Source organism: Dermacentor silvarum, chromosome 1, assembly GCF_013339745.2.
Source record: "Dermacentor silvarum isolate Dsil-2018 chromosome 1, BIME_Dsil_1.4, whole genome shotgun sequence".
NCBI lineage: Eukaryota > Metazoa > Arthropoda > Arachnida > Ixodida > Ixodidae > Dermacentor > Dermacentor silvarum.
In genome coordinates, this window is record NC_051154.1 from 12,597,888 (window position 1) to 12,617,580 (window position 19,693).

Here is a 19,693-nt window from a genome sequence, read left to right on the forward strand (position 1 = left end):
CACGCTTGGTGCCCCACTTTGTCTCAGTATGGAAATGGTCGGTTTAATTCGTGGGCATCGCCTTCAGCAGCCACTTTTTCGGGCCTTTCCACCCACGTGGCTATCAACTTCATACACTACGGACCATGTAAGCACGTATGCTAGTCTCCGTTCGCGCCAAATCACAGCCGAGGAAGGCCACAAGCACACTATGCCCACGGTTGCGGCAGGAAAGGACGAACGGGGAGCACCAGTTACAGTGCGTGTAAATTGGGAGTCTATGTCGCTGTGCAGAATGCAGGAGCAGCTACTTGCCGCGAGAGACTGATTTCCAATGCAATTGACCAGGTCACCACTTTCGAGAAACATAACATGGCGACCATGACCAAGTAAGACATCAGCGAAATGAGACCCTGTAATCAATCACTTCAGCGTACCTCACGCAAAACCCCAGGGTATCGAGCAAGAATAGCGATCGTGAACTAGACTAGAAATCGGGAATCAAACATTGGAATGAGACAGCTTGCATTTCAAAAAGAAAAAAGAGGCCACTCCGCTCTGCAAGCACTGAAAGGCAAGAACATTGAGAAAAGTAAAATGCTACATAGCACACGGTGCAAAGACTAACGCAAGACACATCCGATGCCGCATCAGCTATTTCAGGAGACGAATTGCACATGGCAACGCACACTACAAAATACTGCAACAGATATGTTACTCGACAACTTTAGAACAGCGTTTGTCGCCGTATGTACGTTAAACGCAAGCACATTTGCGGGACATTACGGTGAACGCCCCTTCAAGAATTTTAGTTTAACGTGCTTGAACGCAAACGTAAGAAGGACGTTAGAAGACAGAGCGCCATCTGGTACCTTGTGTCAAACGTATCCACGTCAAGGGAATCCATTAGCAACTGTCCTGTTGTTATGCGGACGCGTCTCGTTTAGGCATACGGACGCCCGAATCGCCGAACGATCCCGGAAATTGGACGCGCTATGCACTCATAACTAACGTTTCAGATGAGGAAGCGAAAGCTCATTTGAAAAGTTACTGGCGATGAACGAGAGCAAGAGCTTATCCATGACGAGAATTCACGCTGAACTGGGAGCCATGGGTGCCACCATGTTGGACAGCGCTTTTCTTAGCGTGCGTAAACATAACGAGCTTAAAACTCGCCAAATAATGTATGTTATCATAGCGCACGTAAACCACAGAAACCCAATAACGTTTGGAGCGTGCGCAGTGATGACAACGCTATTTCTTAACGTATGTAATGCGTTTACGTTTCATTGGAAACGCTATTCTAGAACTGTCTACTATGCTACTAGACAGTGACTAGTATTAAGGATGAACAAAGAATCGGTTGACCTTTATGTTAGGACGAGGAAGAAGACTGGTCTCGAACAGAAAACACACTTTAGAAGGAAAATTTCACAGTGCTGGATTGAATATTACGATTCCCGATATTCTATCGTTGGGAGCCTCTTTTCTGGGACATTGTCAGAGGGAAGTTGGTCCAGCTGTTGTGGAGTATATAATTGAATCAGGACGATTTACTTGCTAAATTCTTAAATTTTGTTTGACTTCATTCCTTCAACCATTCAAAATTTCTCAATAGTGATACTTTTTAGACTTGCATAATATTTTTCTTAAATCACCCGATTCTTGGCCAATCCTCCATAGTGGGTTTCAGCCACTGCCGAAGGCAAACAAGCAAGTAACCTGAATGGGGAATGAAAAAGGTTGCATTCCAAGAAAAAAATGTACTTGAAGACACCAAAGGAATAATTTGACAAGACCAGGAAGCTGATAAAGGAAAGGAAACCGAAAACCAAGAGTCTTTGAAACAAGAAACAACGGAAGTATTATGCTTAGTTTTGCAAGAAATCCTTAGAGCAACCTACTGCGGCTTTTTCAGTTTTCTTTTGGCAGCAGATTTAGGTGCTGTTGCCAAGCTTAAATCGCGGTTTTTAAATCCGCAAATGCCAAAGAAGTTGAAAGTAGACATATAGCTGTAGAAATTGCTGCTTGCAGTCTGCACATTGCAAAATGGGGGATCGACGGTCACCTCTGCCACAATGGAGAGCAATTCACTTGTAACACCTCAATTGATGGTGTGCAATAGCATTTATTACATGTGTAAATTTGTCCTCCAGCCTGACAACATTCACCTATGCTGCCTTAATTGGCACAGTTGAATAGCTGAGGGCTTCACCCTTTATTTCAACAGCTTTAAACATCATAAATACCTGGATAGGTCTTGCGAGGTCCTGTCTACTTTCCTTAAGGAGGTCGTGGCATGAGCTGCACTGCCTTTTCTTTAGGAATGTGTGTATAAAATATCAGCACCCATAGTAAACTATGTTTGCTCAAGCACACCACTTGCTTCTTCACTACTTTCAGAGGCCCCTTCTGTAAAATCAGCACTCATGGAGGTAGATGCCCCTTCACTCGCTCTGCTAAGGTTAGTCAGTGGAAGTGCCTTGAGTTAAAAGAACACCCTTGTCCTCCTCGCTGTTGCTGTTGTCAGAAAGAAAGCTTTCTGTTGCTGTTGTCAGAAAGAAGTCCCGCAGAAAACAGGTAGACATTTGGTGTTTCATTGCAACCGTGCTGCTACCAAATGAGCCCGAACATATTCTCAAGTCGATCCTGATTCAGCGCCCGTGCCAACAAGAACTGAAAATTAAACGATTGCTGGAGGTCTTGCCACAGCAACAAGATTGCTTTGATTGTGATCCGCCATGTGTGTGTGTGTGATCCGCCATGTGTGTGCGTGTGCGTGTGCGTGTGCGTGTGCGTGTGCGTGTGCGTGCGCGTGTGCGTGCGTGCGCGTGCGTGCGTGTGCGCGTGCGTGTGCGCGTGCGTGTGCGTGTGCGCGTGCGTGTGCGCGTGCGTGTGCGTGTGCGCGGGCGTGTGTGTGTGTGCGCGTGCGCGTGTGTGTGCGTGTGTGTGCGTGTGTGTGCGTGTGTGACAGACAGCTGGAGGTAGAGTGTTAAAAGCAATGAAGGCCATAACTGCCAAATTCGCACTGTTGCTTAATACGAGGCAAATTCTATCTTCATGTTGCCGAAATTAGTTTCGCACAAATGACTATCGCTGATTTTTGGTAGATATTTTAGTTTGAGGTGATGGGTGGACTCGTTTATTGTGAGTATGTGTTTCTATGAAACATCCTTGCCAATGTGGAAGTCATATTTCCGCAAGTTGTTCAAAGTACATTTCAACAAGTGCAGTGGATCAAAAATTAAGTATATTTTTACCCCGTCCGTTTAAAAAAAAAAAGGATCCTGTGCAATTATTTCAAGTGCTGTCCCAACTGCACAATTGATGGTAGCTTGATGGCAGATCAATGCCTTTACATAGAGACCACAGTCCTTCAGCTTGCTTACTAGTTCTCTCAGTAAACTAAAAACAGGTCCAGAGCGAACTGTGCCTTCACCTGTCTTGAAAGCTACAGGCTGGAGCCACCACTTCGCTATGTCTGAAACCAGAAATAAGAGTGATGTGTTTGCTACAGGACCAGACCTTTCAGTGCCGCTGTCAACATAACCAGCACCAAAACCATGCTTAGAGTCATATTCCAGGTTTCGTTTTAGAGAAATTTCGTGAAAGGACACTTGCCTTGTCCATCACATCCTTTTTTTTCTTTTTCTTTCACGAATTCCAGGATCTCTGGCACTAAGTCAGGTTTGAGCGATATTGTCGATAACCAGGTTCTTAATGTTTTCACTGTTGTAAGGCTCAGCGCTTTTGCCAGGTACCTGTACGCTTCTCGGCTAGTGAAACAGGGGTCAAGGGCAAACTGACGGAAGTCTTCTGGCCAGCGTCGTCCGTGCTTGTTCAGAGGTTGCAGGTACCTCTGAACACGAAGAATTTCTAGAAAATCTTTGTTGAGGTACCTGGATGACTCCGCCAATATCCGTGCTGGTTTAATGATGGCTGAGGCTCTTTTCAGTCTTGATACAGTCCTCCGTTGATTTGATATCTCATCCAAGTACTTCTGCAACCGCTTCTTTATTCGGGGTGTAAAAGCCTTGCAAATTCGGCTCCGGCCCCGTCTTGTTGGTGTAGATGGGGGCTCCTATGATGAGGACCAAGAGGTGCTTGGTGCAGACTCTGTTGGGGCAGAACAGTAGCGCATGAAACAAGAACACAACAAGGGGGTGATCAATTCAGCCCAGACCTGCTCTGAGCGCACCTTGAGCGACAGCTGGCTGCAGAACCCCGTGAGACGTGCTTGGTGCAGGCTCTGTTGGGCCAGAACAATAACACATGAGACCCAAGAACACAGGCAAGAAGGTCAGCAATTAGTCGCACACCATACGTGCAACTGTTTAGTACAATAAATTCGGTACTTTCACTTCAATTTACTAAAGGTTTATTTGGTTTTGGGGACGAAAGAAGCTGCCAGCGGACACGAAAAAAAATATATAAAGCTACTCAGTCCCCCATGGCCACGGCTACAACAAGATGAAAGATCTGACTCGTGTTCCGATATTGCTTTCTCTTTTTTTCATGAATGTGTGTGTATAACGACGGCCTGCTGCGATTGTGCGGCGTTTCTCACACTCACTGTCGTATGGAGTCTCCTCAATGTTAACAAACCACGGGAACAAACAGCGCAAAAAAGGAGTATAATAGTTAGAGGACGACAAACACTGACGCTGACTCGCAACTAAAGGTTCATTTCGGAAACAGCAACGGAGCGTCCTGACTGCCGATGTGCAATGTAGGGTCTAGTTTGCCTACGCAAACTAGGGTTTGCAAGGGTTTGGAAGTTTCCAGGGTCTAGTTAACGAGACTAATATTACATAACGATTCAGGTAGCCTATATTAAACGACTCATCGGTAACGCCGTCCTCAGTCGCAGTAGAATCCGATTCCCGTTTCGATGCAGACGTGTTCCGCGTGGCTCGCGACCAAAACTTAGCTTTCGGTCTGATTTCCGCTCGCAAACACGTGACTTCACCCCAAGTTAAATAACGCGATATATAGAAGCGCAATAAACTAGCTTTAGAACAAAATAAGCAATCAGAATAAGTGAATGAACCGATGAATCCGTGCCTGCCGTGCACGCAAACGTAACGATAAAAATTTTAAATCCGGGCCAGATATCACGTAGGAGGTCGATAGCGCTGAACATTATTTTGCGTTTACGATGGCTAACTAAAAACAGAATTAGCACTCAATAGTACAATGTATAATTAAGAATAATAATTTCGTACTATTTTTCATGTTATTACGGCGCCTCGGGCGGGAGCTATTGTGCTCACGAGGGAATATTTTGTGTGGAGGAACTATGTTTTATTAGCAGCACCACGGTCGATTTTTTCGCCGTCTGTGGCGGTTTCTTGAACTTCAGAGTGGGCGAGCCCTGGGCCCTTGAGCATCTGCCGCGGCGAGAAAAAGCTCACCGGAAGAGAGCTCGGGTGGAGAGGGCGCCCGAGGGCCGCCACCGCGGGGCCAATCAGGGCGCGTCTCTCGCGGTGACTCGACGTGGTGACTCGGCGCCGTGGCGGAGAAACACAGTTTCTGTGGTAAAGCAGCTCTGGCTTGCTAGCCCTGTCCGCCATGTTACCACTGGGGCGGCGGTTCCCGGAGATCGAGCTCGTCAAATGGCCGCTACAACGCGTGAGCTGGGGTATCAGGCGCGGGACGCACCTCGATTAAGCAGCTCTGGCTTGCTAGCCCTGTCCGCCATGTTACCACTGGGGCGGCGGTTCCCGAAGATCGAGCTCGTCAAATGGCCGCTACAACGCGTGAGCTGGGGTATCAGGCGCGGGACGCACCTCGATTAAGCAGCTCTGGCTTGCTAGCCCTGTCCGCCATGTTACCACTGGGGCGGCGGTTCCCGGAGATCGAGCTCGTCAAATGGCCGCTACAACGCGTGAGCTGGGGTATCAGGCGCGGGACGCACCTCGATTAAGCAGCTCTGGCTTGCTAGCCCTGTCCGCCATGTTACCACTGGGGCAACGGTTCCCGGAGATCGAGCTCGTCAAATGGCCGCTACAACACGTGAGCTGGGGTATCAGGCGCGGGACGCACCTCGATTCCGCCATGTTGCCACTGGGGTGGTGGTTCCCGGAGATCGAACTCGGCAAATGACCGCTACAACGCGTGATCTGGGGTATCAGGTGCGGGTTTCACGTCGATTCCGCTATGATGTCACTGGGGTGGCGGTTCCCGGATATTGAGCTCGGCAAATGGCCGTTACAACGCGCGAGCTGGGGTATCGTGCGCGGGATTCACCTCGATTCTGCTATGATGTCACTGGGGCGGCGCTTTCCGGAGATCGAGCTCGGCAAATGGCCGCTAGAACGCGTGATCTGGGGTATCAGGTGCGGGATTCACGTCGATTCCGCTATGATGTCAGTGGGGCGGCGGTTTCCGGAGATCGAGCTCGGCAAATGGCCGCTAGAACGCGTGATCTGGGGTATCAGGTGCGGGATTCAAGTCGATTCCGCTATGATGTCACTGGGGCGGCGGTTGCCGGAGATCGAGCTCGGCAAATGGCCGTTACAACGCGCGAGCTGGGGTATCAGGCACGGTACGCACCTCGATTCCGCCATGTTGCCAATGAGGCGGCGGTTCCCGGAGATCGAGCTCGGCAAATTGCCGTTACAACGCGTGGGCTGGGGTATCAGGCGCGGGATACACCTCGATTCCGCCATGTTGCCACTGGGGTGGCGCTTCCCGGAGATCGAGCTTGGAAAACGGCCGTTACAACGCGTGAGCTGCGGTATCAGGCGCGGGATTCACCATGATTCCCAATGTTGTCACTGGGCGGCGGTTCTCGGAGATCGAGCTCGGCAAATGTCCGTTACAACGCGCGGGTTGGCGTATCAGGTGCGGGATACACCTCAATTCCGCCATGTTGCGGGGTGGTTCGGGAGGAATTTCTCCGCCACGGATGCCACGGACGCTGTTGCTCACGCCGAAACCGAAGCCAACGCCAGATTTTCTGCGAGACGGGGCCTTTAACGCTATCACGTTAATAACCTTCCCGCTGAATATTCCATCTCACGACTGTCCGGCATATACTGTATATTGAGCCGCTATGGTCTGTGGAGTGCAAATTTGGCTGCTTCCTGCCGCATTGCTGCTAAGGTTGTACAAGTGAGTTGCACGCTTTTATCATGCTGGTAATTCATACCTTCCAACTGTCCCGAATTATTTGTAAAGTGTACGAATTTTTGCCCGTTCTATGATTTCATAAATGTTACGTCCTGTTTCATGAAAAATGGCTCAATTTGCGAACATTTTTTAAGGGTGTTGAAAGATGGCGCGGTGCAAGATTGAAGAAAATGCATGGAAAAAATGAATTGTGATTGTACTTACTTGTACTTCTTGTGGCAGCGGAAGATGCTATATACTAGAAAGCTACTTAACTGGTTCCAGTAAGTTTATTGGAACAACTTACTGAAGCAGGTGAAATCGGCGGCAGCAATGTCCCGGAAGAAGCCTTTGCGATCTAAAATCAGTATGCTGCTTGTCAGTCTCTCCTGTATACCAAGTTTTCTACTACGTCCGTGCTGCATGTAAGGCAAGATTATGGATATATAGGTATCCCACAGAAGGTGGGTGCTCAGGCCAAAGTTCTCACAAGTGCGTTCTACCCCTCCCCCCCCCCCCTCAACCCCCTCCGCCGTCCACAGGATTCTCACGAATTTTAAAGACACTTCAATAAAACTTCGGTTGGGGCTAGTTGGTACGCAGAATTTTAAGGTGAAAAAAGAAATTGCGCCAGTGCTTGTCTCGTCTGTTTGTGTTTGTCCTGAGTGTTTGCGCTGAATTTTTTTACCTTAAAATTTAAAGAGACTGTTTGACGTTTCTCAAGGAGCTTCTATTTTGTAGCGCAACAGGAAGAGCCTACCATTGGAAGAGTCTAAACGTGCAGTGGCTTCTCTGGATAGCGAGTAGAAATCTTTAAAACACATTTTTTTTTCAATCTGCGTAGTCTCTTTTTAAAACTATGTGCGGACACCGACAACACTGATTAATTGACGTGGTGGCAATCTCGGAGGCCATCTATTCTTGCACCGACCACTCTGTTCCCCATGACTCGGTTCATTTGCACAACGCGCCGCCACCTTTCAACGCGCGCTAGCTAGAAACGGAAGAAATTACTCTCTCACGCAAAGAAAAGTTAGCAGAAGAATATAAAATACAATTTCAGACTATACAATATTGTATACAAGAAAAATAGCACTCCCTGCGCGACTTTTTGTTTACGTGACGAGACACGGAATGGTTGCATTGTTTCAAAGTCGAACGCACCACATGTCTATCTTGCACCACTAGCACAGCGAAATTAAAGATCTATTTCCTTGTTTATAGGATACAAGTATGCTCGTTTTCGTCAATATGTCACACAATCTTCTCATTCACACCACAATCCAAATACATGTTCCGAGTGTCCCTTTAACAACCGTTCCGTATTGTCCCTTTAGAATTCGCAGGTTGGCAGGTATGCTTGTATGTATTATAACGTGACTCATGTAGTCCCTGGTCTGGTACCCGCACAGGCAATGCGGTTAACATTACGCACAGTAATGACCGAGTTCCACTTTTTGGCTTGAGTCTTCGACGCTCGGAAGTCTTACTGTCTGCTCCTTGTTGCCTCAAGCAATGGGGAAAAGGACTTCACGGGGCGTCCTTTCCGGCGCAGGCCTTCCGTCGCCCACCTACTTCCAGGGCAGCCTCGCCTTCCACGTGGGCCTGCCGAGCTGCTCCCTAGAGAGCCTGCACACAGACTTCATGCCGACGCTGACCGAGGCGCTGCTCGACCGGGCGGCTGACGTGTGCCTGCAGGCTGTTTGCGACAACGTCACCTTCATGTGCGAGACAGCTGTTCGCCGCAATTCGTCCGATCCTTCTTCCGCATCGGACGCTATGAAGGTTGTCTGGACTGTTCAGGTCAGTCAGTCGTCAATTGTTGCCCAGGAATAAGCCGAGTAATGCTTAGTCGTCTGCCGATCCCTAGTCCTTTATGAAGACTAAGCTTACCTAAAGTGGCACGGTTCGCTTTTAGCGCTGAGACTCCAGGCTGAAAATGATCTCGTTTTGCTACAAACTGCCGGATTTGCTAAGGTTTTTATGCGCAACAATGTTTTGTGATTGGGTAGCTGTTTAGGAACGGCAATAGATTGTGTAATAGGTGTTACAGTAATAATCATTATAAATCATTATAAAGTATATTATAAAATGATTATAAATCATTATAAAGTTATAAAATCATTATAAAGTTTTCAAAGAACCCTCAGTGCGTGATATGTGCGGCAAGCAACGATTCGAAGTGGCGGTCCATTCATACGGTTCACTTTGTCGTGATCCTGCTGTCGAGTATCCGTTGTCGCAATACCCAATACTTGCAAGCAGTGCCTGTAGTCTGTACTTGAGACTTCTTTAAAATTTATGCCTGCACTAAAGATCTCACTCAGAAATAAAATTCATGAGCAACAGCGGGCGTAGCTGTGCACGAGAGAACGCCCAGCTCCTATAGTGACGTCACTGCGTCTTCCCACGGCGGGTAAACGCCCTTTTCTCATTTCTGCAAGGTCATGATGTCACAGTTACCCCCTTAGATACGTCAATCTTTAGGCGAAATTAATGTTTTCTTCATTTCGTGGTGCACATACCTGCAAGAGAGAGAGAAACGGGGTGGGAAAGGCAGAGAGGTTAAACCGAAAAATTCTGCTTTGCTACCCTGCACTGAGGGAAGGGGAAGGGGAAATGAAAGGCGGAACGCTTTTTCTCATACCTGCAAGGCAATATCTATGTAGGCACGGAAAGCGTAAGGTGTGACATTTACAATGTCAAAAGTTTGTAAATGCTCCTCAGAGCGTTCAATTTAATGTAGTTCATTAAACGATCTAAAAATAATCACATTAATCGCTCTAAGTCGGTCTAGCTGGCTAAGGACGAAGTGTCCTCTGGACAAGCAAGAACCCGTACGCTAACTACGCAGTATAGATATATTTATATAAAATAATGAGTGTGTGCTCCAAATGTGGGCACGAGTACTATTCTTTCGACCATATGCTCTGGCTGTGCCAGTTCAACGCGGGCTCTGATCTTCACGACAAGTCCAAGTGGGACGCCCTACTGCAAAGCGCGGACTTTACGCATCAACGACAGGCCGTCCAGAGGGCCCGCGACGTCGCCGAGAGCCACCACCTCCCGGTTCCGTCATGGGCGGAGCCACCAACTTGATTGGGGAGCCGAATATTTTTCCTCAGGACCTTTCCATAAAGTTCTTGTCAACTGTCAACTGTCATGCCATGACCCCATGACACTGCAAACGTCCTGGCATGTTGCGATGTGGTATTCAGTGTTTCAAGGGATAATGTTATTATGCATATGATCCTTCGCAGCTATTCGTGCAGTTAACGTAGCGTATGTCAGTAATCTTCCAAATGGACATCTTTTTTCCCCACTTGCTTTTCTACATCCAACAGGCACGGCACAATGTCAACGCAAGCGATGACATCCCCGAGGCCGAAACAGTGATCGAGCAGATCCAGGTGCTCACGCACGACATCGTGACGTCGGACCCAGGTTTCTACCAAGAGATCGCAAAAGTCGGCGGCGACCTTTGGCAGGACTCCTTCCGCCAGTCTAGGTTCACGTTGGTCTGCGGCAGCCGCGGCTTCACTATTGATGCTCACACGGCTCACTGTGGTAGGTATCGCGTTCCCTACACCCTGAAACGGTCAAAAAAATGGAAGAAATTATAGTGTACCAGTACTGGTCGCGCGCGCTACGCGGCCTAAATGAGATTTTCAGGTTGCCGTCACATGGACAACCGTTGTGATGCAGGGCATGGTCACGTCTTTCTCTGCGCGTAATTAAATGCCTAAATGGCAGTGCCATAAATGTGTCACCGTTTCAAGTTCATTGTGGTCTCCGGCGTCTTAAGCGACCAAGTGTCACACTTGGCGCAATCACACTCGTCACACGTGTCACACTCCACCCAATCAGTGGCGGACAACCTCTACGTTCGTAAAGTGCTCTGTAGAGCAGCTTTTGTTGCCAAACCAGACACCGCCATGATACGTATGACGTCACAAGACTGCTTTTTGTTATTTGTGTTCTTGTAGCTAACAGCAGGGCGACGAGCGCAAGACACAGAAGCTTCCTCTCGACTACTGTCTGCTTATAAAGCACCAGCATGACTACAAGGCGTATCGATTGGCCACTCTGTGCTAAATGAAACGAGACACGAGACACTCTGTGCTAAATGAAACGAGACAGGAAACGTTGCACGCCTGCTGTGGTCGTGCCCAAGTTAACATGATTAAAGGGACTCTACTCTTGAGAAGATCCAAAAGAAATACCTTATGTTTCCAGATGGACCCGCTATAATCCGCAAGGAAGCTTCATTCCTTCTTAAATTCCAAAGAAACACTGGTTTCCTGGACGCACGGTAACATACTTTAGCGATATTGCAAGAGACGCGCAGGCGGAGCAATTTTGGTCGCCAGGCTGCACCCGCCTATTCCTACATTCCATCGCCACCACAACTAAACCCCCGTATAATAAACAGGACGTCTGGGTACCAGATATGATCAAAGGCTATGAAAATATAAGACGAGATCCCGGAGGTGGCTCCAAATGTGCCGGTATTCATAGTTTCCTGTGACCTAACGCGCTGCCACCTCCGGAAGCTTCAAAAATGCTGGAATAATTTCCATCACCGAGTAATCGTTTTACGCAGCTGCCTTTGATAATTTTGGATTGACTGGAAGCTGCCTTACATGTAAAAGGCGCATTTTTGAGAAAGGTTTAAAATCAAAGCACGATGTTTACTTCTTCATGCCATACATCAAGGAAGCTAGCATCAAAGAACCATTGTAATATAGTTATGCATATGCTTCTTTAGTAGTGGTGGCAGGCGGCTCTTGAACCTTCAACTTATCTGAAACGAGAAAGTAACATTCATAATTCCACTAAAAGCACAGTTATGGCATCCCCTTTTCAAACGATCCAGGCTAGTGGGTACATTGCCCATATTGTGCCTTGTTGGTTGCGTTAGGCTCATTTTGTTGCATTCGGTGCTTTCAATTTTGCAGTGCAATGTCCGAGCGGAACATTCGAGGAGCACGGCTCATGCTACCCCTGCCCCCAAAACCACTACCAGGACTCTGAGGGCCAGACAAGCTGCAAGCCCTGCCCTAAGCACACTTTCTCCTTCGAAGGGGCCAAAATGGTTGAGGACTGCACTGGTGAGCATAGTAACACTCGCATAGTAACACTCGCGAAACCAGACATGACACACTGAAAGCACGAGCGACACTGAAAGCACGAGCGACACAGAAAAGTGGCATGTATGACATGTGAGCAGTACAGTTGAAAACAGCTCAGGTCACAAGAAAACTAGAGATGTCTGCGCCGCTAAAACTGCGGCGACCAGCGAAAAAGTTACGGAAATGAATTCTTCCTTCACCGATATTCGTTGCTTTCTGCAGCCTCTGAAATACATCGAGAAATCGGATTGCGTTAGGAACTTCCATCCTATTGCCTGAGAACACGGTACGCATCTGGGCCACTTCTGTCAATTTTCAACACGTGCTATTTTACACAAAAAATTGGAGCAAACTATGGTTTCAAGACATTGAATAAAAACAAGGTAATGCAGATGACATGGAAGCAAGCATTGACCAAAACAATGCATGCAGCCTGCATGTGCCAAGGCCTCTGTCGAGTATTCGCCGCCACCAGCGCTTCAGTCTATGGGAAAGAAAGAAGCACAGTCAGTCGTAGGTAACAACAGGATGCCGATTGACCGTGCAAGCTTAATCACGCGTAGCAATATGTGGCTGGGCCGTGTAGTGTTTAATCATTCAGCATAGCATTGATGTGCTCGGACAAGTTCGTTCATGATTCCGCGAAAGAAGATCGCCTGTATCTGGTAGAAGAAACTTCGTGCCAGAACAGGCCTATTATACCTACTGTTCCACTATGAACGAAGGTGCCTGCAGATGGATTATAGGAAGCACGGCAACTTCAGGTTACACTAAAACTAAGGATCCGATTGTTGGCGTGTATGAGCAGACTATAGGCGAACTTATCTACTTATCTTAAAGGTAACGAAGATTGCTTTGGGGCTTATGCACGGCCTTGTCGACACTAAATGACAAAACTCTGTGATAGTGGCTGCACGGAGGAAGTTTCAGCATAAAAGCAACGTTTGGACAGGGCAACTTGGTCTTCGTCCAGGGGGAACTACGTTGGCTCTAGGCTCAGGCAATTCTCTTGTAAGGTCGCTGTTTCAGACTCCATCTTGCTGTGAACCATTTGTTTTGTTTAAAAATCCGAGTAATGTTGTAAGGCACAGGGGTATGCCTATATAGGTTCAGCGTTTTTCCTTTTCATCTACCGAGAAATTGCCCAAACGAAATTTTTTTCTGCGTCCTTACATTCTGCATAATGTTTCCAGTGTACCATCGGCAAACTTTAAATGCGAACAAATCAAATTCAACTTGAGTTTTCATTCGTCCTTATGATTTTGCCATTGTTTGTAACATTGGCGTGGCTCACTGTCAGGTATGCCATTTCGCATCTGCAGTGCTTTGCATTGATTGTACGACTCCGACGATCGCGCCTCTTGTCAAGGACGTTACCCATTAGTCAAAAAGTGCATAACGCTAAAAGCACAAACGCCCTCCAAGAAACATGCATCAAACAACAAAAGAAAGAATAATCAGTAGAACAGAGCGGCCGTTTTTCTGCACACCTGAAGTGACGATGATGCCGGCTTTTGTAGTTGTGCCATTAGCGTCACTTAACAATCCGGTAAACATATGTCTACGGTCCACAACTTAGCCGCATTCATGAATTATACTTATTTGTTTATTCAGTCACAAAAATCTTGTAAGATAGATATACACAAGGGCCGGTAGTCGCGACGTCCTCAATAACCTCCCCCCCCCCCCCCCCCTCACCTCTCCTTAAGAAATAGAAAGCAAGTAAAATCAGAAAATAGGAAAGTGACAAATCTGGAAATATTACGCAAAATAAATAAAGATGAGTAAGTAGTGACGTGATTTCATAAACTACATGCAGTTATGCACGATGCATAACTGCTTGGGTACTTCATGTTAGGATAATAAAGAAAAAAAAGAACATCAGTGGATGTCTAAAATCTTGCGCAATAGGTGAGCATAACTAACCGTAAGACACAACCGTTTTGTCCATTCGATCATAACACACACATCGCTGCACACTAGACTAATTTAAAATTTAATTAGCTTTTTATTAGAGCTTTGGAGGTAGTTTTTTTACGGCAAATTTACAGGCAGTCACATTTTAATGCACCCCCTTTTCTTTAATCTTCAAGTTTGCGCCTAATTCAAGATATTTATGATCGAATTTCAATGCTCAATCCAAGCAATATCAAAACCAAGCACGTGTCGCAGCTACATCAGACGCATGTCACGGAAAATACTGGCGCAGCATGTCGCCGCAGATGCTTGCCAGAAAAAGATGTATGAGAGGTATACAAAAATGCTAGATAAAGAACATGTATAGTATATCCGAATAAATCAAGCAGGCTAGGTGACTATTTGTCACGTGCCGCCCCATTTGAAAGGGGATGCCATTAAATCATCATCATCATCATCATCATCATCATCAGGAATACGTGCAGTATTAGTATCAGCCGCGAATGGCCACGGCGTTCAGTTTCAAACCTCGTCACGCTTTTCCTCACGGGGCGTCTCCATCTAATATGATAGCGGGGCCTACCTTTTCAGCGCTCATGGCGCGCTCGGTTTCCAGATTGCCTGGATTGAGCTTTGAAATTCCTTGATGAATTTCTTGAAGTAGGTGCGATTTTCAGTATTTAAAAAAATGGTGGTGCATTAAAACGTGACTGCCTCAAAATTTGCCATTTACACAACAAGCCCCCAAGGTTCAAACAAAAAAGGTAATTAAATATTTTTTTCATTATTCCGCCGATACTCAGGTTATTAGCGGAAAAGTATGTCCCCCTCGCCGAAGAACTTATCTACAAAAACTACATGTTCGCTATCTCATACTCTTTTTATGAAACATCTGAATTATTTAAAGAAACACCCCGTAAAAAGATTCAACATGAGTAAATCGCAGGTGTTAACATAAAAACCAAGCGCTATCATAAGAAAAACGACACGTGCAGAGCGAATGGCAAAGTGAACAGCAATGCTCTGAAGAGAGTCGCAACCTAAACAATCTGAATCAAAGCAATTAACCTGTGCTAGAGACAGTTAGCGCATGAGTATGCCATGTTCGTGACCTTACAGCAGACCCATAACATTGTGTTTGCTATTTATATGTTCCACTTCGTGTTGTCCACGTGTTCAGAGCACTTCAGAATAACATATATATTCTCAGCAGACATGAAGCAAAAATGGTTCGATTTTTGCTGAAAACATACTGAGTACATTTAATGATCAAATGTTCCATGCACGGAAGAATCGTGGTTCTCATCGTAACTACGCACAGGACGCCCTTTTCCACCAATCGACCTGCGTGGATCATGTCCAGGCATAGGCGATTAAAAGTGCGTCGAAGGCGCAGTCAACCCTTAGGTTTTCTGTGATGCTTAGACACGGGTCATTTCTGTTTGTCTTCGCTCATGTGTGCTGTGATGTGTGAAAAATCGCTACTTACTTTAAATAGTGCACTAAGGCTTCTTGCCTCGGTTCAAGGGCTCAAACACCCTTGCGCATGCGTAAGAGCAAACTCGCACAATCCCCGAGCGTACTTTTCAGAAATCGTATAACGTCCTAAAGAACCGCAAAGAGCAACGCTATACGTTAGTCTAGTAGATTGGATGAGCGTTTATTTGGCGGAAAGACTTCCGGTTACGCGGGACAGCCTGTCTTATACGGCCTCGTGCTTGAGTGTCCGCCAAGGCTGCGCGAAGTAGCGGGTTCTAAACGGGCTCATACACAAAGCTGGTAGTACGTAAGCCGTATATGTACAGGTTCAAGCCAATCGTTAGCCTCGTTACAAAAGGAGAAAATAACAGCCAGGGCACCACAAATGCATGCAGGCAAAGACAAATAAGTGTTCTCAAGAAAAGAAAGACATTGCCAAACCTTGCATAAATGTTTACTCGACAGTGTGATATTCCAATAGAACCAGAGCAAGAATGAGCGCTAGAATAGTTATGGCTGTGAATTTGCGAAGACTAGTTTGGCATAGTACGAAGACTACTGAAGTGCGGATGTGATGGATTTTATTTTTAAATTCAAACTATAATGTAAAAATCCGCCCAAGGGGGGATGGAGTCGGATTCACTTTGACGAATCCGACTCCATCCACTCGCGGAACCCTAAAATGCCGTTCGCGGAACGCCTGGTATCCGCAGAATCCACTCTGGCAACTCGTGACTTAGAGGAACATGGTAGTGTCAAGAGGCCTTCACCTTTGCACGATGCTACAAAAACATGAGAAACTAGTTTTGACTTCTTTGGAACAAGCAGGGGGTGATTTCTGGTCATTTCATAATAATAATCATCATCAGCCTATATTTCTGTCCCCTGCAGGACGAAGGCCTCTCCCTGCGATCTCCAATTACCCCTGTCTTGCGCCAGCTGATTCCAAATTGCGCCTGCGAATTTCCTAACTTCATCACTCCACCTAGTTTTCTGCCGTCCTCGACTGCGCTTCCCTTCTCTTGGTATCCATTCTGTAACTCTAATGGTACACCGGTTATCCATCCTACGCATTACATGGCGTACCCAGCTCCACTTTTTCCGCTTTTTGGGCTCAAATCAGCACCAAATCCGAGTACTTTGGTCTGTCTATTTCTATCAGCAAAATATAATGCACAAAGATCGCGGGTCAAGACTTAGTGAGCTCTGAACTGGCGAGGGGATCCGAAATGGCTATCATGAACATGTAAATCGTCAAAGACAGTACGTCTCCTTTCATGGTCTCCTTGCTCACTTGCAGAATTCGCCGGACCTCACGTGCCTCCCCCAGCCAAGGACGCGCCTGCGTGGCAACCACACGAGAGGCACGAACCTTGCTCTCCAAACCCGTGTCGGCACCAGGGCATTTGCTACCTCCAGAGGGGCGGCTACACCTGCCTCTGTCAGCAACACTATCGAGGTAGGCGCTTTTCTCTGGCTCCAGCGATCTTTAATTTGGGATGTCAGATGGGCCGTAATACTCTTCCGGCCCTCCAAAGCATCTGCAATGTGTACTATGCCTCGCTCATGATGGTCAACGACATAAAAAAAGTTTGAAAATCAGTTGCGAACTACTTGATTACGCCTTGAGACGACCTTAGCTTAAATGCTTGTTATTTATTATCAGCAGTACATGTGCATATTGCGATGGTGCAGAAGATACCGGACGAAAAACGACAACTAATTAGTCCCCTGTTTTTGGCCTGTAATGATGCACGACCGCACGAACTCGCCCAGTTCTGAATTTTGCTTAGAGGTACCTGTACACACAGGAGCACTATGAACGGGAACATTTTTGTTTTCATTCTAAAGGCCAAAGCGACTCGAATCGTGTGAGCACAGTGGCCTATTTCGACAAGTCCCTACACGCAGTATCTGTGACTAAAAGATTCGCGAGACAGCGTTGAGAGAGAGAGAATGAAAGCTAGCCTGGCTGACGGCATGGCACGCTACTCGAGGTGTAGGATGAGAAATGTGATTATACACAGTGATCACACAAACACACAAATAGCACATACTCCTATAGACACGCACAGACACTCAAGTTGTTCATAAAGTCTCATTGAGGCCTATAGACCTTAGAAAAATCAGAAGCGCTTTCGTTGCGCGCATCGCGCAAGTTGGTGAGACTGCGTAGACAACTTGCAAGGTGCTCGATGTAATGGCTTCATTCTCTCCAGAGTCTGCTGCAATGATCGCTAACTTATGAAATATTCCTGCGCGGGACACTTGAAATGCTCTGATGCACTCCACGCTATTCTTCTTCGCAAGTGAACCACCACGCGCACTTCGAAGCACACGTTGTCATTCCTATAAATGTATATGACAGACCAACTACAACATACAGTCATTATTGCTGCTACTTAAATTAGCCTTAAAAAACAACAACACAGTGTGGTTTAGCAGTGCGAGATGGCAATGCAATGAGTCCTTGTTACGAGAGGCGAAGCGTTGCAATAGATCATATGGTTTCATATTACCTCATTAAGGCAATGTAGAAGCTGTAGTGTACCACTGAAAAAAAAAAAGAACCTGAACAACACATGCGGTGCATACAGAATGTCTTGCATATAGGCTGTATTTATAGCACTTTGTGTACTTCAAGGACGTGACAAAGAGAATAACATAAATAAAAACAGGGCCAAAATGTTTACTGTGCATGAAATAAACGCCTACCTTCTGTGGGAGCCTCACAAATCTATCGCGATATCTTGCGCCTTTCTTGTCATGGGTACACTTGACGAACGAATGAAAGCGAAAATTTACCAATCCCGAATGAGGTCTGTGAAGTATAGAGTGGTTACTGCCGGCAGATAGAGCATGCCCTCTATGAAAATACGTGTGAAGCGCGCGTGTTCACTTGTTGCATCTTTATCGTGGTGAGAGTATACGTATATAGCCGTCTCACCAAGAGAACTTGTTATTATCAATTTATCTACATGCGTCTGTGTTTGGCAGTTGGAAATTGAGGCGAAAGATGCCATTTCATTTGCCAAATGTACATGGGTACATTTAGCTACCCAAAATATCTTGGAGACAAGCAACGTCCTGCGCCTCTGCTTGGAAAGAAGCAGCAAGCACATTTTTGCGCGGAGATCAATCGGCGTTGGCACGTCGCCACGGAGAAATTGCGTCAGAAATGTGTCGTTGCTCTTTTAGGTACCATTTTGAAAGTCATAAGCTACGTCGTGTCAGGCAGGATGTTCTGTATGCTAAAAAAAACTTCCGCTGTGTGAATGCAAAAAAAGGCGGCAAAAAAAGGATGTGACTTCCTCATAAATTTGCCGTATCTTCACAGCATCTGCGAAGTGAATTATTACGACTCATGGAACACATCTTTCTTTTTCTTTTTTTTTAAATCTTGTATTAACTGTGACTGTGGGACGCATATACTAAATGTAAATATAATTGGTGTGCAAGATTTAAAACACTGCTGTATTGGGCCAGATTCGTATCTAATTTTTTCGCACGTATTTCTTATGCTCGACGGTGGCCGCACAATTGTCATTTGCGTCAGTTGTCACAGCCTGGCTGGTCGCAAATGTGAAGTAAAATACATACACCCGTGGGCAAAAGTATACGGACCAGTGGTTGCGCGATAATGCCGATTGTTTCCTCTGCCTGTGAACGTGACTTGAAATTGAGGACTGCACTCCAAACTTGGCATTGTGAACTTCTCAGTGTACTCGTGAATTGCAGTTTATGCTTGTTAATTACGAAGCAATTCAGTTTTTTCGGTGACCCTGTGGTCCATATACTTTTTATCACGGGTGTACATGCCCCAAATGATGTCCTTCATAAGAACTATTGACATTTATAGTTATAGGTCACCAAACAAGCACATAAAACATGCCTATAGCAGGCTATGGGCTTCCTGAACGATGCTTATGTGCTACGCGCATGCTCTGTTGCAGCACAGGAGCCTATTACACGAATGGTCTTGCACCGCCGTCAATTAATGCACAACAGAGCTTTCCCTCCAAAGGCAGGAAACAGGTGGGCCTACAAGCAGGCCAGCTAATGTAGAGAGCCGT

The 19,693-nt window shown here is 46.4% G+C and overlaps 1 protein-coding gene across 2 annotated transcripts in view; it reads left to right on the top strand.

The window, feature by feature from the left end:
- LOC119456831 (sushi, von Willebrand factor type A, EGF and pentraxin domain-containing protein 1-like) overlaps positions 1–19,693 on the top strand; it is a 169,359-nt gene that overhangs the window by 145,322 nt on the left and 4,344 nt on the right. For both annotated transcript variants that reach the window (XM_037718653.2, XM_037718660.2), the window contains 4 exons: positions 8,648–8,895; positions 10,437–10,659; positions 12,051–12,203; positions 16,921–17,079. In XM_037718653.2, coding sequence (XP_037574581.1) covers positions 8,648–8,895; positions 10,437–10,659; positions 12,051–12,203; positions 16,921–17,079 — 783 coding nt within the window. The remainder of the gene's footprint in view (positions 1–8,647; positions 8,896–10,436; positions 10,660–12,050; positions 12,204–16,920; positions 17,080–19,693) is intronic.